Genomic DNA, 27,449 nt, shown 5'->3' with positions numbered 1-27,449 from the left:
ATTTTGTGATTTTTATTGCGCTTTTTCTCAAACAGATTTTGATGTTTGATTTAACTACAAACACAAAACCGCGGCTTTTGTTTTATTTTCAGAGTCAACAATGAAATTAAATTCATATTTTTTAAACCCTATGACTGTATTCGTGTTATATCCCAGCCAACAATATATATTTACCAGATAGCAATTGCATTTTTTTTTTGTTCAAAGTAAAACTGGACAAAAAGTTGCTAATAACAGTCGCTTTCAAATTCTTTTTTGGCAAGAAATCGTATTGCCATAATGGGCAGTGGTGGAATAATAATAAAAGAAGAATTTAATCTTAATAAATTTAATCGTGAATGGCATTTTCCACACTACCACCGAACGCCTTTTATACCCATTGTGAATGTCCTTAGTGCGTATTTGGTGGGCGCTCATGAATCTAACCATGTAATTCCTACTTAGTCCCCATTTAAACATGCACATATTTGCCCATATGAACTTAAGTAGGAAAGAAAGATGCACTTGCATTACTTCCGCCAGGATTTTGAGAGAACATGAGCCGCAGAAATTGCAGTCATTTATCTGCAATGCTGGGCCCGTATTACGTGTCACGATCAGTGACTGAAAACCATTTTCAATCAAACGATACTATGCAACTGTCAAACTATTTCTAAAAATTAGTATACGTTACGGATCTTATGTCGCTAGTTTGCATATGCCGTTAATCCGATCCACCATTTCAGAGCTATTGTGATTTAAAGAATGAGTTTCGATCACGGATCGTAATATGTACCTAATACGCGCTCTGAACTCTTATAAATGATGAATAGTCGCCAACGCTACCTTGTCAACTTGGCAGCTTCGTAGAGCAAACTTGGTGGTATGCGGCAATGTCGAATATCTAATTTCTCTGAAGTTGGCAAGACAACTTTTACGTGGGGAAAAATTAGCTATTATTTATACGTGAAACAAAAAAAATTTGCCGGGACCACTTTTTTGAAAATATCGAGTTACCATAAACAAAATTAATTTTTTTTAGAATTTATTTTCTTAAATATGGTCGCGACAAATTTTTGTGTTTCACACAAAGCGAATTCAGTACAAGGTGTTGTTATTCCAACAGCTGATCGCTTCTTCTTGATTATTTCCATACTTCGACTTGTAAAATAATATGTCTTGCAAGGCAAATTCAGACCAGGTGTTGTTATCCCAACAGCTGATTTCTTCTTCTTGATTATTTCCGTACAGCGACTTGTTTAACAATATGTACTGTTAGGCGAATTCAGTACCAGGTGTTGTTATTCCAACAGCTGATTGCTGCTTCTTAATTATTTTCCATACAGCGACTTGTATGACAATATGTCTTGTTTGACCTGACATTCGTCTGCACGGCGAATTGGGTTAATTCGGTTTGCCATCACCTTGTATAGATTAGCCTTGGTTTCACGGATAAATTACGGCAATTTACGCAATAGTTTATTTTTTCCACATAAACGTTGTCTTGCCAACTTCAGAAAGTCGAAAATCAATGCGATAGCATTGTGTCTTGTGGTAATGCTCGTGATGATACCCTTAAATTCTCTAACAGCAAATTTGTTTAAATTGAGAATAATGCTCGTCTTTTTATATTCATCTTGGCATGGTCTTTATTGACCGCGCAGTTGAACCTATATATCCGAAAATGGTTATAGTAATATCATTTCCCTGCAAATCAATTATAAATTTGCCATACTAACAAATGAATAAAAATATATTTCGTTGTCTTAGAGAGCTCAGGTCTTCGTACCCTGTCAGATTTACCCGAAAAGTCCATATAGCAAAAGTCGGACGAAAGCACGGAAAATGTTCATCTGTCTCATCCCCCCAATACAGGAAGTGCAGTTCACCCGAAAGCGTTAGGCCTGATTCCAGCGAAGATGCACAGATAATGCACCACCGTATCTTCTGCCGAGAATAAGGAGCGCTGTATTGAGATAGAAATCAATCTTAAAGAAAAATTCGACAATACTTCGGACTTGGCGCCTGCTAATGGCGCCTGGGATCGCTTTATAGAAAGTACATTCACTTAACCGTGTATTCCTCCAGAGGTTACCCATTGGTTGGGATATACCCATCGCAGCCTCCTTTTTCCCTTCAATATTGCCGTGCACGTTAACCCAGTAATGAGAAATATAAAGATGTTAAAAGACTGCAAGGACTCTGCATTTGCACACAGCTTCAAGGTAGTTTCATTTTTATTACAGCCAAGAGCCGGATCTCTTGTTAATTTTTGACACTATATAATGGAATGTATGCATTCTTACCTAAAAAGTTACTAAATATTCTTTGAAATCAGCAACTAACCCGATATACTTAGCTCAAGGCATACTAGAGTTTTTCTGTGGATAAGTCCTAAACAGAAAATTTCAGCGCCTGTAAAAAACAAATGAAATGTACATAAAAATGTAATTCTAGAGACATTGCTCCTTTTTTCGAAAGCCTTCCGCCATACCAAAGTGTCAAAAATGCTTCGAAATCGATTGTTGTTATTTATACAATAAATATACTCCCCGGAGATTTTGAGCAGCTCTATAGGTTTTGGTGACCCGTGGCCGTTTATAGATCCGCCATTCTCCGACAAAAAGTACCCCTAAGGAAATAGTTCGACCATCTAGAGAACGAATGTAGGTTACTCCACTCACCACCTCCCAGTTCCGTGTTGCCTTAAGGCCTTAAAGTTTGTTGACATTGAAGATGTTGACATTGAAAATCTCAAAATCTAAAACACACAATTGTAATAAATGTGCATTAACCATTAAAGTTGAGTAAGTTATAATTTTGTAGAAGGTTCAATTAACATTAATTTGAATATAGCTATATATGTTTACGTGTACATATTATGCAATTGCAAACAGAATAGTTAGATATAATAATCCCGATATATCAAGAAATTCTAAATTTGTTCGCAGAAGAACGTTTTCGTTGTGAGTGAATAAATAAGCTAAGAGGTGTGATCTATATAATGTGGCATAAGTGATCATATTAAATTATTTCCTCGTCAGTCTGATAAGTGCTTGAAGGTGTTAGTAATCTAGTTTACTGGTTATCCAACAATGGACTTTCGGCGGCACAACTTTCGAAAAGATTGGTCAGTGTAACTGCTGCCAAAATTGCAACAAAAAATGCAGGAAAAATTACAGTTACGGCATTAAGTTTGGTTATGTCGAATTCGCCGGCTCGTGAATACACCATATAAACTGATTAGTATTACCAGGGGCTTGCTCAATGACAAAACTGAAAACCCCTATCAAAAGCCAGGACCTATGGTATAAAATAACTCCGCTCTCTTAACAAACACTATTGAGAAGAATATAACTCAATTGTAGAATTCGTTTCTCTAGCGTAATTATTAACATCTGCATAGTTAATATGTATGTACATTAACATGGGTCGATTTGTATGGACGAAAGTTAACCTTAATGCAAAATTTACCCTTTCGCCATTTTTTTTTGCAGGCTCGAAAATTATTTTTTTGGGTATGCGTAGTGGAACTTTTTTTCCTGAGCCCAAATCCTATCGAAAAATCGATGGCGCGATATAGGTTAATAAATCGACCCAGTCTAATGTACATATATTGAAATAATTACAATATCTAACTGACATACTTTCCATCGAAATAAATAAACAAATGTATGTAACATAATTAACATGAGGCGTGTTATTCTAAGCACGTCAGTATTATGTACACTTGCACACCTAAATGAAAACGTAGATTAACTGAAAAAACCACAATGCTCGGGAGAGGCAAACAATTTATTGAATTCCTATATGCGTTAATGAAATTTAGAGAACGAAAATCGACACTGATGATGGCACAACGCCGAAATCGGTTTGTCTTAAAACCAAATTTGACAAGGGATGACGGAAAATCGTTCCAATATACATCAATGAAATTTATAGTTTTTACCAACCCTTCACTGGGTGAGTAGTGAAAGTAACGCTTCGACGCGAATGCAGATCGGTAGATATTGAATTGAAGTGTCCGATAATATGCATACTTTCAAAGTTTAATATTTTTGACTTAGCTCCCTATTGATCTGTGATATCACACCTCATTGTTAGCGAACATCAACATTAGACTGCTACATACATAAATTTTTTTTGGGAGAAAGAGAACTACTTAAATATCACAATTTAATTTTGTGGTTTCTTTTACAAAACTTTTCGTAATAATATGGAATATATTCTGCGTTTCCTTTTGCGTTCTAAAGAGAGAGAATATCCAATTTTTTTGCATATAGTTGAATTTTTCGAGCTCCAACAAAGCAAGATACTTAAGATAGTTTTAATGGCATTGGTTTGCTGAAAATCCAGGGACGGAAAACAATATAAAACAAAAATTGTCCTAGGTGAAAATGTTTGAGTTCTCAGGCATCCCTATAGCAATATCACGTTGAATCATGCATCCTTTTTATTTTTCGAACTTTTTCCGTAAAAGTCCACATATAAAAGCAAAATCTGTATTTTTATTTTTTGAGTCCGATAGAACTAGTTAAACTCGGACTTTTATAAATAAAAGTCCGGAAATAAAATCCGAACTTTTATTTTTTACGGTCAAAATAAAAGTATGGCTTGATAACAAAGAAACGGCTTATCCGAATAAAATTTTGTTTTTAATTTCGGAAAAGCCGTTTCTTTGTTATCAAGCCGGACTTTATTTTGCTCTTAAAAAATAAAAGTCCGGATTTAACTTTTATTTCCGGACTTTTACTTTTAAAAGTCCGAGTTTAACTAGTTCTATCGGACTCAGGTAATAAAAATCGGAAAATAATTTTTATCTTAATCCAAATATATTAAAAGTCCAAAATTAATGGTTTTGCAAGGAATTATATTATAAAAGGAATAACAGTTTCCGTCCCTGCGAAAATCACCAAAAGCCTCCTGTTGGTTTGATTATCTAGCGGTCTTAGTTTCCGAAAAATTATTTTTAGAATGAAAGTCTCTTACACGATTACTTTGGCCAATATCTTCAGGTCAAAGAACAAGCCAATCGCTACAAGGCATCCCGTAAAGGACATGTGCACTAATAGAGTTTGTATATCAAGTAGTTTCTGAAGCATACATTAGTTTCGAAATAGTTGTCGCTGGGGACCTTATAAATATATAGCATTACAAAAGCAAGTGGCCTTCTGTTCCATGACGGGAACATACAACTCAGTAGAAGTAACAGGCGGCTTCAAAATAAATATAAATATTTTAACCGTACATTTTTGGATTAAAATGCAACCAGTTTTTTGAACCAGTGTAATATGCCCCAGATTAATATGTATTGTAATATGTGCTGATTGTATGTAAAGAAAAAAGTGTGTTAATGTATAGTTTAAACATTTTCCAGTCATAAAAACTCTGGCATAACATGAACGAATTTGTCTGCGGCTTGTCTGGGCAAGCATAATAATGCCACATGCTCTGGAATCGTAATCCAATACTTCCGATCATCGGTGTATGAAGTCAAATTCGTGATGAAAACTAACTAAAAGAAGTAAGGAAATCTAAGTTCGGGTGTAACCGAACATTATATACTCAGCGTGAGCTTCAATTGTACATTTCATTTCAGATAAATTACTTTTCTACATAACAGGTGGCACCGCCCGTCTCCCATTTCCTCTTACAATAAAACTTGATAAGTGAAATATCATTGATTCAAAACTATTTTTTGCTAAGCTATAGCTTATTATTCTAGTCTACGACCCTTTTAAACTTGTTTTATATCTAAGTTGCCGTGGTCTTTAACCGATTCCGTCCATTTTTACTAGAAATATTTTCTGCTAGTGGGAAAATTTGTGTACCTAATTTCATTACGATATGTTAATTTTTCTTCGAGAAAATTGCTTAGTCAGTCATACAAGGAGCGGTGTCACACCCATTTTCAAAAATTTTAGTGTTTTCCAATTTAATGTTAATTTAGAAAGTAAAATTCTATTGATACAAATATATAGCTTATTATTTTCGTCTACGACCCTTTTAAAAATCTTTTATATAAAAGTGGGCGTGGTCTTTAACCGATCTCGTCCATTTTTTCTAGAAATATTTCCTGCTATTGGGAAAAATTGTGTACCCAATTTTATTACGATCCGTTAATTTTTATTCGAGTTATGGCTCACGCCCATTTTTTTTAAATTTAACGTTTTTTCTATTTATTGTTATAAATCCACTTGGGAAGTAAAATATCATTGATATAAAGCTCTTTTTTCCAAAGATATAGCTTATTTTGTTCGTCCACGACCCTTTTAAACATCTTTGATATAAAAGTGATCATGGCCCTTAACCGATTTCGTTAATTTTTCTTCAAAGCATTCCTTATAGTAAAGGCAACCTCACTGCCCAATTTTGTTACGACAGGTTTAACGATTTTTGATTTATGATTAATAATATTTGTAAAATTGACAAGTGGGCGCTGTCACGCCCATTTTAAACTTTTTTTCAAATTTGTATCAAGAGTCTCAATATCAGTCCACACGTCAAACAATCAACATTCTAGGTGTATTATTTACTAAATAATCAGGTTTTTTGTATTTTCCAAAATGTTTTATTTATAAAAAGTGGGCGTGGTTATCATCCGATTTCACTCATTTTCAATACCAATCTATTCTGGGTCCAGATAAGCTCGTGTACCAAATTTGGTGAAATATCTCAATATTTACTCAAGTTATTGTGTTAACGGACAGACAGCCGGCCGGCCGGACATGGCTCAATCAAATTTTTTTTCGATACTGATGATTTTGATATATGGAAGTATATATCTTTCTCGATTCATTTATACCTGTACAACCAACCGTTATCCATTCAAAGTTATAATACACTGTGTACAAGTAAAGTTGGGTATAATGACGATATGACAAGATGTGATAGCGGTGTGAAGTTATGTATGTTATTATATGAAGAAGCGAATGAACTCGTGATGTTATGTATGAATCTATAAATATAATTGTCTAAGTGACAGAAGAAAAAAGAAAGAAATGCATGGTCATGCACACTCGCACTTGTATTGCTAGACAATAAATGGTAGACAATTTGTGACTTCATCCAAGTAAACTTGAATATTTCTACACACCTGCATATATATTTTCGTGTATGTTGTATGTATGTATGTCTTTTACGACTTTTATCACACTTTTTTTATCAGTTAGTCAATAGTTAATTGTTGCATAATTTAATCAGACAGCATGTTGACTTCGCACAGAGATTTTTTCACTCGCTTGTTATATATGTACCCTGGAAAAATCGCGAGTAATCCATGCATGCATGTATGGACCAACCGAGTGCTCCAAAATTAACCACAATTCATACAAAAAATATGGTCCAATTAACATTGTGATGTCCTAGGACTGGACCATATACTCCAGCTCCGCATTACATCAGAGTAATCCATGGAGTACCCACAGTCCAATAAACACCGTGTAGTGATTACAGTCGTTAAAAACGAGCAATGATCGGCTTACAATATGTTCGTGTAGAAACATGAGTTGGTCCATTGCTACATTATAGTGGTGTAGAATGGTAAGTAATCCAGTGGACCACATGATCCAATGACTTTTGCAGGTTATATTAAAGTGATGATAAAGATGTGGTCATCGGCAATAATCACCTGAATCACATGCAAAAGTGGTGGACTTAAGTTGTTTTTCAGTGCGAGTTTAGACTCCAGTTTAAAATCACTAGAGTTTAACCCTGCCCCTTAAGCTGAGATGAGCAGCAACATTTGATGTTATCGAACAAAGTTCAATTTTAATCAACTTAATCTGGAGTTACTGAAAAAGTGGCTTGTATGCACATCATTAAATCAATCATTATGTCTACCCATATGTCCATACGAACAGCGGAGAAGAGACGCACAAACACATGCATATATCTTATCTGAGATTCTCACAAACGAAGGCAATAATTTGTGCAAGTATTACTGAGAAGCTATAAACATAGTTGTAGCTGATAACTAACTAGTAAATTTTAGAATAGAAAAGCCTAGAAGTATGCAACAAGGAAACCAGACAGCATAAAAGGCAGCAACAGTAGAGGCACGAGAATCAGTTTGATTTAAGACGCCATCTGGCGAGCAATAGAAGTGTTATTGTGAAGTACTTTCATAAAGGCCATTTTGCATTATTGAATAGTGGAGTTATTTATTCAACAGTTTAGTGATTCGAATGTTAGCAGAAGGTTGCAAATAAGAGGAATTGCAGTAAATTCGTTACAATTGGTGTCAGAAGAGGAATTGTTGAATAAATTCCGCAGACTTCGAATACAACTTGGACATGGCAAAGTGGAGCGAATTGAAGATCCAGCAACTGAAGAAGGAGTTGGAGAGCCGTGGATTGAATACAACCGGCAATAAACTCGAACTTCAGGCACGACTACGAAAGGCAATGGAATTAGAGGGAATTAACGTGGAAGAGTATGTATTTTCTCTTGATGGTGAGGAGACAACAAAAATTGAAGAGAAAAACGAAACATCGCAGACAATTACCAGCACAGACTTGAACATGATATTGGCTGCAATATCTGTACAAACATCGACAGTAACATCAATGTCGCCGCAAATGTCATCTCAACTGGAAGAACAGAAGACATATATGGCATCACAACTAGAAGAACAGAAGACGTGGTATCCCAACTGGAATCGCAGGAAACCCATTAACATCACAATTGGAAGAACAGAAGACATATTTGGCATCTCAACTGGAAGCGCAAGAGGCACGTATATCTGAAATGTCGGCACACATTTCGGAACAGGTATCATCGCAGCTCTTTGTGAAACTGGAAGAGCAGGATGCAAAAATTTTACAACTCGAGGACAAAATTGATGCCGAGATAGAAGCGTTAAAAGGTCGTATGGAGCAGTTACAACTAAACCGCGCAGCTGTTTCAGCAAGCAATCCAAAGGTAAATGCACCATCATTTGACGGTTCTGTTCCTTTCCAGGCCTTTAAGCTACAGTTTGAGAAGACCGCAACAGTGAACAACTGGAATGCTGAAGATAAAGTTGCAGCTCTATTCGTAGCATTGAAGGGGCCAGCAGCCGAAATCCTACAGACGATTCCCGAAGGAGAGCGGAAGAACTATGAAGCATTGATGGCCGCTGTCGAGAGACGTTATGGAAGCGAGCATAGAAAACAGATATACCAAATTGAGTTGCAAAACCGTTACCAAAAAGCAAATGAGACATTGCAAGAGTTTGCTCGGATGTTGGAAGATTGGTGGAATACACTGAATGGGTACAGATTCAGAGCTTTATAAACGGTATACGGGACGTCGAAACGAAGCGAGCCACATACGCGAACCCAAAGCGAACATTTGCTGAAACGGAATCCCATGCATTGACTCAGGACTTACTATTGAGTAAATCAGCATACAAAGCTCATCGTGTGGAAGTAGAAAGGCCAGAGTAGTAGAAAGGCCAGGTAGACACAATTTTGGAATCACTGAAGGGATTACAACAGAAAAATGCGGGAGTTATGAAATGTTTCAAGTGCGGTAACCCAGGTCACATTGCACGTCATTGCAACACCGGTGCTAATACTTCCAACAATGTGGGTGGCCGTAAACGCAGAGCTGACGGAGATGAGCAAATCTCCAAGTCCATTCAATCGTTAAACTAAATAGAGTCAGCCGCAAGGGGCGACAGCTGGCTCCTTTAATTGAATGCCCCATAATCTCTATCTCGCAAATTGGAAGAAGGTCAAACAATCTAACTGTCGGAGGACATGTGGATGGAAAGGAACGTTTACTGACTGTAGATGCGGGTGCATCTCATTCCATCATTCGAGCGGATATAGTCAACAAGAAGATAAGACCATTGCTTGGAGCAAGATTACGTACAGCCACGGGAGAGGACACCCAGGTAATTGGAGAACTAGCATGTGAAGTAGCAATTGGTAACTTCACGGTGCTACACAATTTTATAGTGGCAGAGATTGTTGATGAAATCATAATTGGAGTGGACTTCTTAATCGACCAAGGCATCAAGATCGATATGCAAAGCAAGACGATGAGATATAAGAACATGGATGTGCCACTTAATTTCGGCTACGAGAGAGGCTACAGCAGTAAACGAGTGCTGGTGGAAGAGAGCCAGCAAATACCACCAAAATCAGAAGCAGTCATCTGGGCAAAGGTTGATGGAGATTGTGGGGCAAACAAATTGTGGGTTGTCGAAGCAGCAAACAAATGAACACTGAACGTACTTGTAGGAAAAACCCTGGCTATGACAAAACAAGATGGACGTATTCCGGTGAGAGTACTCAATGAGTTCAAGTCACCACTCAAACTGACCAAAGGAGCTATTTTGGGAAGATGCCAAGAGGCTGAAGTAGTTATTAACTGTGAACAGCTCCAGGAACACGTTTCATCTAGTAATACTGATCTTCCAAATGACATCACGGCATGTACGGAGGGGCTAGAGGAGGATTATCAGAGTAAGGCAAAGCAACTGCTCCTAAAGTACGCAAACATATTTGGCCAGGATGGTTCCAAACCAGGCCGTACCAATGTTGTGAAACATCAAATTGACACTGGAGACGCTAGGCCGATACCCATTGCCAAGAATTGACGACACTCTGGATTCGCTCTCTGGTACGAAATGGTTTTCCACACTGGACTTGAAACGTGGATACTGGCAAGTGGGGGTGAAGGAGGAAGACAAAGAGAAAACAGCCTTCAGCGTCGGAGACGGTCTTTGGCATTTTACAGTAATGCCCTTTGGACTATGTAATGCACCAGCTACTTTCGAGAGACTCATGGATCAGGTATTGAAAGGACTACATTGGAAAACATGCTTGGTGTACCTGGACGACATCATCGTATTGGGCAAGAACTTTGATGAACATCTTAAAAACTTAGAGGAAGTTTTCCAGAGAATAGCTGGCGCTGGTCTGAAACTAAGTCCCAAAAAGTGTTCGTCATTTAAAAAGGAAGTAAATTATTTGGGTCACAAGGTAACGACAGAAGGCATCTGTACTGCGAATGAAAAGATAGAGGCAGTAAAGGATTGGCCAAGACCACTGAAATTGCATGAATTGAGAAGTTTACTTGGGCTGTGCACATGTTACCGCCGATTTGTGCCATACTTTTCCAGCGTAGCCCATAGCCTCCATGAGCTTACAAGAAAAAATAAAGCTTTTGAATGGAACAAGGAGCAAGAAGTGGCTTTCCAAACACTGAAGGAGCTTTTGTGCACTGCCCCAATGTTGGCATATACGATTCCAGGAGCATCATTTATTCTAGATACAGATGCGAGTGGATATGCTATAGGAGGCGTTTTATCACAACTGGTCGATGGAGAGGAGAAGGTAGTTCCATATTACAGTCTTTCGATTGGAAAACCAGAGAGGAACTATTGCGTTACACGAAGAGAGCTGTTGGCATTGGTAGAGTGCATTAAACATTTTCAAAAATGCCTCTACAGCCAGCGTTTCCGCGTCAGGACAGATCACGCAGCGTTGAAATGGCTTCTGCAGTTCCGTAATCCGGAAAGACAATTGGCACGGTGGATCGAGCGACAAAGCTATGACTTTTCCATTGAGCATCGAAAAGGTAGTACCCATGGAAATGCTGATGCAATGTCACGAAGACCATGTAGTTTGGAATGCAAGCACTGTTCAAAGGCCGAGGCTAAAGAAGACATTATAGATGTCCGGCTAATGACTATAACGTGTACGGATGAATGGGACAAGGAAGAAGTAAGAAAGTGTCAGCTAGAAGATACAGATCTGTCAATGTTATGCAAGGGCTCGAACGAAACGAAAGACCAAACAGAGAAGAGATGTCAGCAGAGAGTCCCATTGCGAATTCATATTGGGCACAGTGGAACAGTTTAGAATTGATATCCGGTTGCCTTCATCGAGTATGGGAGAGTGAGGATGGTCAATGCAAGAGGAAACTGATAGTTGTTCCCAGAAAGAGGATTCCTGACGTGCTCAGCGAGCTGCATAATGGTCCAAGTGGAGGTCATCTAGGAATCGCGGAGACGCTCGAGAAAATTAAGCAGAGATTCTATTGGGTTGGTTGCCGTCAGTCGGTCACCGAGTGGATTGCCAACTGCGAGGTTTGCATCAGAGCGAAAGGGCGCAAAACACGAAGTCATGGCCAGATGAAGCAGTATATTTCAGGTGCACCATTTGAAACGATCGCCATGGATGTCACAGCAACCGCGGAAACAAATACGTACTGGTGGTTATGGATTATTTCAGTAAATACCCAATCTCAAACCAAGAAGCGCAAACAGTAGCAGAAGTGGTTACAAACGATTGGGTTGCAAGGTATGGTGTACCAATGGAGTTACATGGGAGTGGGATACACACATATCATTATTCTTGATGGCTTACCGATCGGCAGTACATGAGACAAAGGGCCAAACTCCCGCAAAGGTAATTTTTGGCAATGACCTTCGACCGCCAGCTGATTTGAAGTATGGGATAGATGCTGATGCGGAAACAAATGTCAAGAAATCCACTGGTGTCTTGGAAGAAGAGCTGAGAGAGATACACGATCTGGTAAGGCAACGAGCAAAGATTATGAGTGATAAGATGAAAGCCAGATACGGTAAATCAATTAATTCGGAAGGGTTTGAGGAAGGAGATTTGGTGCTGTTATACAACCCACAGCGAAAAAAAGGTTTGTCCCCGAAATTGCAGTGTAATTGGGAAGGACCGTACAAAGTTTTAAAAAGGATCTACGATGTAGTGTACCGCATACAAACCATTGGCAAACCACGAACCAAAATGAAAGTGGTTCATTTGGAAAGGCTGGCAGCGTTTAGATCGAGAGATTTATCTAATCGGGACGATCAGACTTAGGAGGTGGAGGGCAGTGTGACGAATATTACCAACACTAAGTGATACTATCATCTCTAAGCCGATGCTAAGCAGTGACTTGTATGCACATCATTAAATCAATCATTATGTCTACCCATATGTCCATACGAGCAGCGGAGAAGAGACGCACAAACACATGCGTATATCTTATCTGAGATGCTCACAAAAGAAGGCAATAATTTGTGCAAGTATTACTCATGTATACAGGCGCATATGAGAAGCTATAAACGTAGTTGTAGCTGATAACTAACTAGTAAATTCTAGAATAGAAAAGCCTAGAAGTATAAAAAATGTAAGGCACGATAACCTCCGAAGAGATCTAAGGCCGAGCTCCTCTTCCAATTTGCGTCGTGCTCCTCTTGATTTTCCCTACAAATTGGCCGGACGGGACCTACATGATTTTATTCCGACTCCGAACGGCATCTGCAAGGCAGATGAGTTTTCACTGAAAGCTTTTCATGGCAGAAATACACCCGGAGCGCTTGCCAAACACTGCCGAGGGGCGACCCCGCTTAGAAAAATTTTCTTCTAATTGAAAAACTTTATTTCTAAAATTACTCAACAGTTTAGTGATTCGAACGTTAGCAGAAGGTTGCAAATAAGAGGAATTGCAGTAAATTCGTTACAGTATTAATGAGGGTTTTAAAAGGGAGTGGCCCTCAGTTGTATATGTGAAGGCGTTTTCGAGATATCGACCAAAATGTGGGCCAGGGTGACCCAGAACCTCATCTGTCGGGTATCGCGAATTTATTTATATATGTAATACCACGAACAGTATTCCTGCCATGATTCCAAGGGCTTAAGATTTCGCCCTGCAGAACTTTTTCATTTTCTCATACTTAACCCGGTTGTTACTGAAATAATTTTTTGTCTAGTTACAACGTGATTTTTTAATATTATTACCATAATGCATCTAGTAAAGAAGGAAAAATAGTAAAAAAATCTGGGTTTTCTGAAAAGCTTGGAAAATCGGATTCTTTATAACGATCAGTAGTAACAAGTAGGTAGATACCTGCCCATACAAGTACAAGTTAGTCGATCTTACCCTATTCCAACGAAAGAAACAACTTTTTTACTGTAAATGGTTTCTTTTATTTCATTTTTATTTCAATTCACTCCATTTTTATTTTATTAAAAAAAAAAAAATAATAAGTATCCAGTTTATCTATATAGGAGTATGGTATGTTACAAAACATGATTTAGGGTACAAATGAATTTTACACTTTTGGCAAGTAAAGTTTGTATTTTTTTTGCAAATCCAACATCGAAGCTGAGAGTCATTGTACTGTATTAAATGATCAATCTTGTCGTAACGTGAAGTTTCCCTATAAGTTCTAGGAGTGGGGCAGCGACCGCGTTTTTCACTCTTTTTATGTGTTTCCAAGATACCTCTGGCGACAGTTGTCCGGAATAAGAGATGATCGTACTCTCCTCCATTACTTTTGTAAAGTTGCCATGCATTGTGTGTGGCCATGTCCAAGCAGTGAGAAAATAATGAAAAATACCATTTTTTACCACGAACAGATGTACGTTAGAGTCCAATGTTTTGATCGGACATATCGACCCCACCCATATTTTGGTTATAACTTTTTATAATTGCTGGCTGATCAATGATTATATATTTCTTCTGCTGCTGGGAAAATCGTTTTGCTTTATGTAAAGGTTCTATTGTTTCCGAATTTGATGCCACAGTCACCACACTATTGTCATTCCACTTACAAACCAAAATATCTCCAGGTTTACTTGACTTGTACTTGAATGTGCCCCTTTCTGTTTTCATGAAATATTTATTGCACGGTAAAGGGCAGTTTTTTGTACGGTCTTCGCGAATTGTTCCTGTGGCTTTGAGTCCTCTTTCACCTAATTCGTGAAAGAGAGGAATAGAGGAAAAGAAGTTGTCAAAGAATAGGTGAAAAGGTACATCTCGGTAACAAAATTGTAAGCAATCAGAAAAACGTAAAACAACAGCAGCCCCTAGACCTAACTGTCTATAAGCCGTTGGAATAACTGCTGCATGGCCTTGGTATGGATCAAACCATAATACATATCCTAATCTAGCACCTACCAAGTTTCATCGCTTTATCCATCTTTGGTAATGAATTATCGCACTTTTTCGGATTTTCGAAATTTTCGATATCGAAAGAGTACGCGTGGTTATAGTCCGATTTCGTTAATTTTAATCGATCTGAGATGAGTGCCCAGATACTTACATACCAAATTTCATCAAGATACATCAAAATTTACTCAAGTTATCGTGTTTACGGACGGACGGACGGACAGACGGACGGTCATGGCTAAATGAATTTCTTTTTTCGCCCAGATCATTTTGATATATAGAAGTCTATATCTATCGCGATTAGTTTATGGCGTTACAGGGTACCGTTGTGCGAACAAAATTAATATACTCTGTGAGCGCTGCTCAGCTGAGTATACAAATTAATACTATTGTTGAAGAAGCTAAATATCCATCTTTACTTTTTCTTTTATTTTCTTTACAGCTCCTAAAAAACGCAAATCGACTTGGAGATAATTTAACAAAGCGGACCAACGATAATGTTTTTTTAAATTTTTTCCCGTTTTTCCACAAAAGCTCATACATACATATGTACATACATTCATGCTCAAACGTAATACCGCAAATCTACGTACGTATGTATAAACAATCTTGGTGACAGTTGTTACTGGAAAAAGTTGATGCTTCAAAAATATTTAAACTGAAACTGTTAAGCTAGTTACTAAATCAGATTGGAAAGAAATTGTGCAGAAACTTGTTATTGGTTGATCTTCGATAATTGTGGCCTATATATATACATTTAAAATCAATGGCTGTTACCGCAGTCCATCAACAAAAGCGTGTGAGTCAAATTTATGAATGAATGAAATGAATATGCGTGCAGTTGATATGTTCATGTGTAAGCGGGTGCTGTTAAGGCCAGTGAAAGCAGTGTGCGAACAGACGCATACAGAGAAATTATTATATTTTGCTTAGCGGTTTTTAAATATAATAAATACAAACAAACATATGCAACTGATAAGCACCATAACAAGAGCGGTTGCAAATCAGTGAGCGTATTAATGAGCTTATGACTTCAAATATGCCTGAGTAACTAGACATTTACAAGCGAACCGGTGTGCATTAATGGCTGAGCAGCTTTGTGAAAGTCTCTTCCATCTCACCATGCTTGTGGGCTCAAAATTGATTGCAATGATTGCTCAAATGAGTGTGGAAGCCGGCGCGTATTACATGTGTTTACGGTTCATTCGGAGTTTCAATTGCAAAGAAGTGTGAGCGTTTTTTTTTCATTGTTCATATTTGAGGTAAAAATAGGTAAATTTGAAAAAAAATGCCTAATGTTGAGTAGTTAGAATAAATTTATACAGCACGTACAAGGTAATATTTAAAGTGATACAAATGTATATGCACCGGCTGAAAAATGTAATCGGTTGGGTTCAGTTGTTCGAACCGTTTTTGAACTTTTGTTTTGGATTGCTTTGTCAAAACAGTTTTTTGGCTCTATTATTCCCTTTTATTCAGTAATAATCCAAAAACTGCATGTGTAAAAAAAAAAATATGAAAATGCACTCGAGGGCTTCGTAGAGCTTCGGAAAACTATTCGGGTTTCGTCTACATGCCGTTTCAGCGCAGCGATGATTTTAAAATCATACCGCGATAGATCTCTAACAAGCCGGGGTAGAACATTTAAAAGCAGATTTCGTTCCAATTAAAGCTGGTTTTTCAGTGCGAGTTTAAACTTAGTTAAAGTTGACTAGAGTTTGAGATAAGCATTACAATTTTATGTAATTGAAGAAAGTAGTAAATTGCCATAACATTTTTTCTGCATGATTTTCAATATAAAAAAGTTGAATTACGTGTTGAAGAAATCTTTTGTGTTTGCTGGGTTCGGAAAATTTGCGTCGTGCTCCTTTTTAATTTTTCCTACAAATTGGCGGGACGGGACCTACTTGTTTTATGCCGACTCCGAAGGGCATCTTCAAGGCAGATGAGTTTTCACTGGGAGCTTTTCTTGGCAGAAATACACTCGAAGTGCTTGCCAAACGCTTCCGAGGGGCGAGCCCGCCTAGAAAACTTTTCTTCTAATCTTTCTTATCTCTAAGATTTTGATGTTGTTTTGCCCGGGACGTGAACCCAGGATCTTCAGCGTGGTGCCGAGCACGCTTCCATCACACCACGGCGGCCGCACACATACTGCTACAAAGTTGTGTGAGCATTCGCAGCTCTGCCGGCGTTGTGCACCACTGATATATATATTTACTAATTACATTCGAATACTATAGTACATAGCAGATATACTTTGAATTTCTTTGATTAGTTGGGATTAATGATAAGAATATCCTCTAACCTTCATCAAATTTCATCGTACGATTTTACCATTGAACACGAAAAAACGTTATTTTCATCGAATATTTTTTTTTTAGTAGCGCAATATAATAAAGCTAGGTGATACCCCTAAGTGTCACCCTAACTTCAAATTACTTCTATTTAAATCCTTCGTAAAATACCTTTCGTTCGATACCCATATCGTACTATTTTAATTAAAGTTATAATATGTTCAAAAAGGAAGGTTGCCTCCTATATACTCAAAAGCATCAAGTAGATAAAAAGTCTAAGAATGTGAAACATTCAGGCCTGTTCTGGATTCCGATTCCGATCAATTTTTTCGGAATCGAAATGGATTGGTGTTCTCAATTTCGATTCCGACCAAAAATTATCGGTTTGAAAAGTATTGCCTCTGAGCAGTCGGAATGAAAATTAATTGGCAGATTATACACAAATGTTGCGATATTTGTCTTTCAAATAATTTTTTTTAAATTCTTCATTTTATTTGGAAGAGTTGTGTGTATTTTTTGTTTAAACTTGAGTTAAATTGGCATAATAAATCTTTCTTTAAAAACTTCTATCAAGAAATCTATTAGGCAAACAAATCGATGCTGATGGAAATGAAGTCGACCTGTTCTGAATTCCGATCCAGCGCATTTTTACGATTCGCACGCACAATAGCACGTATTCTTGCGTCTGCGCATCAAAAACCATATCTGCAGGCATTTTTTAATTAAAATAAAATTGTATGATACTTAAACCAAAACACATAAACAAAAACAGCTGATTAAACTGGTTACCGAATCGGAATGAAAACGATTCGAAATCGACTTCGAATCGATTTTTTACAATCGGAATTGAGAACACCAAATAGAAACCGAGTCGAAATCAATGTCGTTTTACTTTTCATTCCGAGTCGGAATTCAGAACAGGCCTGATTATCTATACACCGTATTTCGTTTAAATCGGTTGAGCTGTGTCCGGTATAGTAGCTGAATTATAAAGTAGTATATAGATTAAAGGGCAACCCTACTTGGCTATATATACAATTTTCAAAATACTATAGCATATCTCGTTTAATTTAAAAATATTGTGGCGGATGTTGACATCACTAGGCTGTTAGTAAATAATCACGCAACAACAAAACCACACTTGTGTACATGATCACTTCAATCATCATTTACACACAAACATGCATGGAAGGCGACGAAAAGTGAGATATCTTATCTCACACACACAAACATGTAGTCATCAGCCCAAGTAGTTACTTACACATACACAGCCACATATAGCTCAATTACCAAGCATTAAGGCCGCGGCACAATGACAGTTTTCAAATAGATGCGTTTAACACAAGCTTATGCATTCCAATACAATTGCCACAATCAACAAAGATGTTGCGTTTGTAAATATGAAGGAACTTCAGACTTGGCAATTGAAGTTTACTACTCCTTGCCAATTCACATACAAAATTTCGTTAAGCACTGTTATAAACTTCCTCCCTATACAACAAAAACACTTGCTAACATATTTTGTGGCGTATTCGATTGTTATATTGCAGTTTTTAATTGCGAAAAATGTTAGAAAATTGACCAACCAGTCGGAAAAATAATTTCACTTCAAAGTGTGCCAACACCCTTAGCCAAAGCAAATGTCAAATTCTTCTGCTTATGATTTGCTTGCAACAAAATTTGGGAGTTGGCTACTTTTCCATATCAGATGGCGCCAGTGTCGCTCAATCTAACGTTCTCCATAGAAATACATTCAATCTACTCATAATGCATAAGGTTGAGTGAAACGCATCTATATGAAAAACTGCTTATGTGACGGAGATATTACGCTTTTGGCATTATCTTACTAAGAGAAACCCGGCAAGAATACAGTATTTAAGCGACGTACCATAATCTTAGTGTTGTACTAAAGTTATAAAAAGCAGTTTCCACTAGTTTTTTTAAAGCCAAAGTGACAATTATATCAGAAACTGTTTTGTATTTTTGATATTTTTTCGATTACGTCAGTGCGTTCTCTTGGGATGGATTGGTATCCTCGTAGTCGAGTCTTGCAGGGAAGGTACGCATTTGGGGCTAGTGAAAATGTATATAAGATCACCTTAAGGTATTTAACTTCGGAAGATCTTTAAATTGTCACTACGTTAAGGGTAGGTTGAAGGGCGTTCTGCATTTAGTAAGGAGAGCAACAATTATTTCGGCGAGGCTACCAGATAACTCATTATCATTGGACCAAGTGTGAATCATTTTGAAAGTAGTTTGTGCTTTCCTAAAGCAAACAAAGAGCCTGTAACAAGACAAGTCACATCATATGCTTGGGCATATGTACCTAGCCCAGCAAAAGTAAATTAATCGTCAGGCATCAAATAATTAAAAAATTAAACTTTTTAAAGCAAAAGTAACGAATATAAAGTCTACTCTACCAAACCTACCACAATTATTGACAAATTGCTCAATTTAAACGCATCGTCATCAACATCGATTAGGTAATATACATAGCTTTTAACGCCAATTTACATAACGTCAATAACTTCAATAAGCCGAACGTAATGCGCACTCTTATCTAAAGTAAACAAACCAATGAATGAAAATGCATAACGACTTATATTTATCTTGTTACCTTTTTCCTAAAAAAAAACAACAACAGCATTATTATAACTGTGCTAATCATAAATGCACACAACAAGTGGCAACTCTCAATGTGTTCACGCCGGCTCCGCAACAACAGGTGAAAGTGAATTTAAAATCAAATAAGAAACCCACAAAACAAAACTGCTTGGAAAGCATAATCAAACAAAATGAGAAAAATCCAAAATAATCGTAATATCTGCTGCGCGAATAAGAAACACGCTTAAATGAGAAGTGTGTTAGGTTTAACTTTGAAAACAAAAAATAAAATTTTGAAACGATCAATGCCAGTGACAGTGATTTTGTGCCAAACCAGCAAATGCGCATAACTTTAGCTGCAAATACATATGTATATTAGAAATGAATAAATATTATCTAATTTTTTTTAAGTGTACCGTTACCGTTGCTGTAATAAACATCTCTGTTGTTTTTCATTATATTTCGTAGATTAGTTTCTTATCACATAGCCTCTATTTACATAGCTGTTATTTCCTATTTAATCAACTTTTACTTTGTGTTGCCAGACAATTTTTAGTGTTCAGTGTAGCAACGTAACATGAACGAGCGGAATCTGCTACCAAAGCTGTGCGCACTATTGGCAACATTGTCATGTTATGTGACAGGTGAGTGTTTTTTCTTTATTGGTGATAATAATATGCATTATCCATTAATGTTTGGTAATATATCTAAGTATATGTGTTAGGGCGTTTTTTAAACGGGTTTATTTAGCTTGACTTGACAGGCCGGCTGCACGGCCGTTGTGAACGAATATTGTAATTGAAATTTGAGTAACTTCCCGATAAGCTACAAGCTTGAAACTTGGAATATAGTTCACAACCCGATGACATTGCAATAATACGAAAAAACTCAGATAGGTGGCGCATGGATCGAAACATTTAAAAAAATCGTATTTGTAGGCCGATTTGGCTCATATTTGGAGCACATAATACATACATGAATAGAAAGCGACCTATGAAAAAAATCGGCGCTAGGTGACGCAGGGATCGAGTTATTCAAAAAAAATCGTATTTGTGGTCCGGTTTGGCTCATATTTGGAACACATAATGCATATGTGAATAGAAAGCGACTTATCAAAAAATCGTAGTTGTGGTCCGATTTGGCTCATATTTGGAACACTAATACATATGTGAATAGAAAGCGACCTATGAAAAAACCGCCGCTAGGTGGCGCAGGGATCGAGATATTGAAAAAAAATCGTATTTTTGGTCCGATTTGGCTCATATTTGGAACAAATATTACATACAGTCCGGTAGAAGTGACATCAAAATATTTTGTAGTTCGAGGAGGGACAAGCATACGTGATAAATAATAGGCAATTAAATAAACATTAAAAACTTGAAAATAAAGTAATAAAAAAAAAAATTTTAGTTAAACCGTTTTATTGAAAACAATACTTACATGAAGTAATAATAATACTAAAAGCTAGAAAATAATTAGGTAGCTCCTAGGTACTAGTCATCATATGCCTCATCAATCTACGGCGTTGATTAGACAAATAAATAAAAGCATTGGGCGCGTGAAATTTCTAAAAATGTGAGGCGTAGCATAACCTGATTAAGGTTCAGTTGGTCTTACTTATGACTATCAATAGAAATTTGACGCGTCCAACGCTTTTATTTAATTGTCTGATCAACGCCCTAGATTGATGAGGAGTGTGATGACTAGTACCTAGGACCTACCTAATTATTTTCTAGCTTTTAGTATTATTATTACTTCATGTAAGTATTGTTTTCAATAAAATCGTTTAACAAAAAAAATTTTTTAAATTATTTTATTTAATTTTTGATTTTTGCTGGCCTTGTTTATTTAAAAAATGTAGGAGTTTGTGAGCTCGAGTCCTTGCTTTGAAGTCGAAATATCGACCAAATAAATGTATGAATATTAACATAGTGTTTTATTCAAAGCAAGGCCTTGAGCTCACAAAATCCTACATTTTTTAAATTATTTTATTTTTAATATTATGGGAAAGTTTAGGTCGTCGATGAGGGTATCTTCTAGAAGCGGTGTAATTGTGAAAAAATTAATTTCAATTCAATTTCACTCAAACGAAAACTATACAACTGTCAAACTATTTCTAAAAATTAAAATGAGTTATTGATCTAACAAGTACTATTTGATAGATATTGTGATTAAAAAAAAAGAGGTTCGATTGCGAAACGTAAAACATAATATGAGCCCTGATTCATCTATTTATGACGATAAAATGTATTCATAACCTGAATAACATCATTCCATCTATTTCGACACCGTCCATGATCTCGAACAATGCGTACAATGAGAGACTTGTAGAGCATGGTTTTTGTACGTTGAAAGAGGAGTTTTTACAATTGTACAATTTTGTTAGCTGACCTAATCATGTGAAAACGACTTCATAGCTTAAAAGGACATTAGAAAGAAAAGTGAAGCTTCTCAAGGCCAACACAATGACATATCAATTCTAAAAATCGGACGTCAAATACAACGAAAAAACCTTTTTCGGATCCGAAGGATCAAAAAAAAATTTTTTTTCCGAAACCCTCTCAACATAATCTTTAAATTTAGGGGCCGACATTTGCAACTTTTTTTCGACCCTGTCTAATGACCCCTTGTATACAAGGCGATTTCTTTTTGAGCTGTACAAACCTGCTTTAAATTTGAAAAAAAAAAAAAATTACAAGTGCGATTCTATCATCATATTCTTCTCCAAAATTTTTAGATATTATGCAGATTTGGTCACGTAGATTTACCATGTCTGAAGCCTTATTAATAAGACCCAATCAGCTCGTAATATTCAAAAAGCTGATTCAGTGGTAATTGGCTATATGACGCGTTCACTTCTGTAACTGATGTCACCCTTTTGATCCTGGTCAACTCCCTCGCTGCTTTTGAGCATTTCCTTCCCCATATATATCCCGCCGTGGTGTGGTGGTAGCGTACGCCGCCTAACATACCGAAGATCCTGGGTTCACGCCCAGGGCAAAGATACATTAAAATTTAAGAAACAATTTTTTTCAATTAGAATAAATTTTTTCTAAGAAGGGTCGCCCCTCGGCAGAGATTTCGCAAGCAATCCGAGTGTATTTCTGCCATGAAAAGTTTCTCACTGACAACTCATCTGCCTTGCAGATGCCATTTGGAGTCGGCATAAAACATGCAGGCCCCATCCCGCCAATTTGTTGGAAAATTAAAAGGAGTACGACGCAAATTGTAAGAGAAGCTCGGCCTAAAATCTCTTCGGAGGCTATCGCGCCTTACATTTATTTATTTTTTATATTCCCCTCTGAACAAGCAAAGGTGTACCATTGCCTATGAACTGAGGTCTGTTATTAACCGAATAAAAGTATTGATAAAGGATGACGGAAAACCGTTCCAATATTCAACAGTTATAAGTACACCCTGTCGGAAAATAAACAAAATAAAATTAATGAAGTTTCTGTTGGTTGGTAGGTTTCTGTGCTGCCCGGCCCGATAGATCGGGTGAAGTAATGCTCTAGGTGCCATTTTGATGCACTTTCTCCTGGAACCACTTAATTACTAGACCTTTGTACTCTGAGCCTGTTTCTTAAACAATTTTTTGAAATCAATTTACCTACTGATGTCCTTAATAGAGTATTGTAATATCGCCTTTAAATCAGGCATCACAAAACTGCCTAAAGTCAGGAATTTAATATTTGACAGAACTGCATACTCGCAAAAGAAATGTGTAGCTCTTTCCTTACAACCCTCGTGTCTACCTACACCGGTTGTTTAAGGGAATATCCACTCTTTCCGAAGTTAGGTCTTTCCGCGGTTAGGTAAATTCTCGATTATTTTCTGGTTGTTTTTTTTTTGTTCTGCGATTTTACAGGTATGCAGAGAATGTCTTGTTTTACTGATGTAAGTAGTCGATATACAGTGGCTGTCTCTGTGCTGTTTAATAATGCTGATAGTTCATCCGATTTTTCATTGCCGTCAACAACCATGTACTCAAGTGAGTGTGATGGTAGCCAAGTTTGCTGCTTCATGTAGCATCTTCTTACAGTTAACAATAGCCTTAGAGTAGGCGAATAGTGATTTTAACCCGTCAGTGAAGAATGAGGTGCACCTTCGTTGCAACCTATTTCGCCTAACCAGGGAAGGTTCACCTTAAAATACCTTAAAGTAATAGCTCGATTCGCTAGAATAAACGTTATGACGGCTATTTAAAGCAGCATCATAAGTTTTAGGCTTAGGACGCAGTTTCTGCTAACTATTCTCTTGCATGAGTAGTATGTGATGTACGCCTTCTCTATTCTTCTTTCAATATTGACTTTTCAGCTCAGCTTATTGTTTCGACGCTGATCTACTTAATTCTCGCTGAGAGCGAGATTTCTGTGCCATTTATAGGATGTGAGGCTTGTGGGCCTGTAGTCTTTGGCATTTTCGTGCGTACGTCTATATGCTTTGGGCAGGAAGCTTACTTTCGTTTTCCATGTATGAAATGCAGGTCATACTGAAACTATCTCTGTATACTATTTCCAGCCGGAGGACTATTGGATCACTTAGCTTTTGAAGCATCATTTTTATAACACAATCGAGGCCAGGCGATTTTAACTTATCTCATCCCTGTCTACTATCAAGTCCAATTAAACCTCTGGGGAATGAGAGTGAACGCGGAGAGACTCTTACTGGTGCTTGAATGCAGCCTGGGAGGTGCGTATTGATGTGGGCGTTCAGGGAGTCCTCTGTAATTCAGGCAACGTCCTCTGTTCCATGACAGCGCAACACTTGTCTATTAATTTTCTATGTTAATTGGAACTCTGTAGTGTGTTATACTGTTGTTGTTCTTGTAGCAGTGCTTCGCCCCACCTAACAGCTGCGATCGATCACAAATTGTCATCAATATCCTCTAACGGGAGTCCAAGGAAACTTGCTGTTTCAACAGGGGTGAACCATAATGAAAGGGGTGTTAGAGGCGTTGGTTCCACATTACAATTAAAGAGATGATTGGTGTCATGTGGGGGCACATTGCAAGCGAGGCATACATTTGGTATGTCGGGGTTGATTCTGGACAGGTAAGAGTTTAACCTGTTACAGTATCCAGAGCGAAGTTGAGCTAGAGTGACTCCCCTCCGAGCATGACCATCGCCGAGTTCGAAGACATGATATACGGGATCACCATTGAAACACGAGGTAAACACCCGCTTTTAGTGTGTGGAGACTTCAATGCATGGTCATCTGTGTGGGGAAGTAGACGAACCAACGAAAGAGGGAGAGTTCTCCTCGAAAGCCTTACTTCTTTGAGGCTAGAACTCCTAAATGAACCAGGGATATATACCTTCGATACAGGTACCAGACGATCCATTATAGATCTCACCTTCGCTAGCAGCGAAATAGCAAGACGAGCAAAATGGTCCATAAGCAACGTCTACACACAGAGCGACCATAAAGCTATTAGCGTAGAGCTGCTCGAAACTCCGCGAACGGTAGCAGCAAGACATCGACATAGTAGGAAATGGAAACAGCACCTTTTCGACCCACAAATATTTGACATTATCTGGAAGGACGCCATAGTACGAGAATCGCATGCGGAAGACCAGTCGGTTCAAATCACTAAGTTGCTATGTATGGCATGTGATGCTGCCATGCCCAGAAGTCGCGGAAAAGCACAGCGCACTCCGGTATATTGGTGGAATGACGAAATTGCGGAAGAGCGTAGAAAATGCCACAAAGCACGAAGAATAGCGCAGAGGGCACGCTCATCACCACGATATGCAGAGCTACACAGCACCTATGTCGCACAAAGAAAGGAACTTAAAAATGCCATAAAAAAGAGCAAGAAGTTATGCTTTAGGGAACTGGTGGATAATGTCGACCTAGATCCTTGGGGATCAGCCTACAGAACTGTGATGGCCAAAGTTAAAGGACCGATATCACAGCAACCTACGTGCCCGATACTGATGAATATTATTGTTGAAACACTTTTCCCGGCGCAAGATCGCTGGACATCCAAGCGAGGATCTAGAAAGTACGGAAATTCCGCAAATTACAGAGCAAGAGGTGCTGGACGCTGCAAAAAGAGTTGCTGATAACAAATCCCCAGGACCCGACGAAGTACCAAACATAGCCCTTAAAGCCGCGATTACAACTAGGGCTACATTATTTACTGATCTTTTTAATGCCTGTATGCAAGAAGGCGTGTTCCCTCGCCCGTGGAAACGACAAAGACTTGTCCTATTGCTGAAACGTGGTAAACAGCCGGACCAACCATCCTCATATAGGCCACTTTGTATGCTGGATTCCCTAGGGAAGATTTTCGAGCGTATAATTAGTGAGCGCCTACAGCTGACTCTAGAAAGACCAGGTGGCTTATCGAATAGTCAATATGGATTTCGCGAATCAAGATCCACCGTAGATGCAATACAAACAGTCGTCAATATAGCTAGAGAAGCTATCTCTGGAGGCCAAAATAAAAGGAAGTTCTGTGCACTGATTATGTTGGACATTAAGAATGCTTTTAACACTGCGAACTGGATGCAGATAATGGCAGCGCTGCAAAGCTCGGCACTCCAGCTTACTTACGCAGAATTATAGGTAGCTATCTTAAAGACAGAGTACTTCTTTTTGACGCGGATCAAGGAGCAAAAGAGTACAAAATCACAGGAGGCGTCCCACAAGGATCTGTTCTCGGTCCAACGCTTTGGAATGTAATGTATGACGGGGTGCTAAAGATTGATCTACCAGAAAACACGCAAATTGTGGGATATGCTGATGATATTGCAGTGGTAGTAGTGGCCAAGAAACTGGACCTGCTTCAAGCATTATGTAATGACGCCGTAGCAAGAATAAAGGAATGGCTGACCAATACAGGACTGGAGTTGGCTAGCCAAAAGACGGAAGTGGTATTAGTAAGCTCCAAACGGTCGGCGAACGAGTTAGTCTTAACTGTCGGGGATCATCAAATCACCTCAAAGGATTCCTTAAAATACTTAGGAGTGCACATTGACTCTAAGTTAACTTTCAAAGAGCACTTCAGAGCGGTGGGGGAGAAAATTACCAAAGTTAATGGATCACTTATGCGAATAATGCCTAACATTGGTGGTCCGAGCGAAGCTATACGTCAGCTATTGTCCACAGTAACCAGCTCAATAATACTATACGCAGCACCAGTGTGGTATGGATCTAAACAGACCCATCAAAAATATATATTAGCAGCGTACCGACTTGCTTCTTTAAGAATAGCAAGTGTTTATCGGACGGTGTCCGACGACGCGATCCTGGTTCTAACCCGGAAAATCCCAGTGGACTTACTGGCAAGCGAAATGGCCGATCTGTATAACACTAATATCGAGCGACCATCTGAAGAAGACAAGAAAAGAGCAAGGACACAAACAATAGCTAAGTGGCAAGAACGGTGGGAGGCCTCGAGTAAAGGGCTTTGGACTTTCACACTAGTTTGGAACGTAGCTCAATGGAATGAGCGGAAGCACGGCGAACTGAACTACCATCTCACGCGGATAATGAGTGGACATGGCGGTTTCAAAGAGTAATTATGGAAGCGTAGGATAGAGGAAGATCCTCATTGCCCAATGTGTACCACAGAGTTAGAAAACGCAGAACACGTCATGTTCTACTGCCCCCGTTTCCACGAAGAAAGACTCACCTTGCATGGAGTCTTTGGGGAGG

General features: G+C 38.1%; 1 protein-coding gene across 8 annotated transcripts in view; it reads left to right on the top strand.

Annotated features, from left to right (window-relative positions):
- LOC137250808 (uncharacterized) overlaps positions 1-27,449 on the top strand; it is a 109,674-nt gene that overhangs the window by 51,902 nt on the left and 30,323 nt on the right. For 5 of the 8 annotated variants that reach the window (XM_067784350.1, XM_067784354.1, XM_067784348.1 and 2 more), the window contains exon 2: positions 20,330-20,428. In XM_067784350.1, the coding sequence (XP_067640451.1) occupies positions 20,362-20,428 (67 nt within the window). In that variant the 5' untranslated portion in view covers positions 20,330-20,361. Of the gene's footprint in view, positions 1-15,328; positions 15,686-20,329; positions 20,429-27,449 lie in introns of all 8 variants that reach the window. The other 3 variants (XM_067784352.1, XM_067784347.1, XM_067784351.1) reach the window with 1 other exon arrangement.

Source organism: Eurosta solidaginis, chromosome 4, assembly GCF_040869045.1.
Source record: "Eurosta solidaginis isolate ZX-2024a chromosome 4, ASM4086904v1, whole genome shotgun sequence".
Lineage (NCBI taxonomy): Eukaryota > Metazoa > Arthropoda > Insecta > Diptera > Tephritidae > Eurosta > Eurosta solidaginis.
The sequence above is the reverse complement of the archived record's forward strand: the minus strand, read 5'-3'. Positions and strand labels throughout refer to the sequence as shown.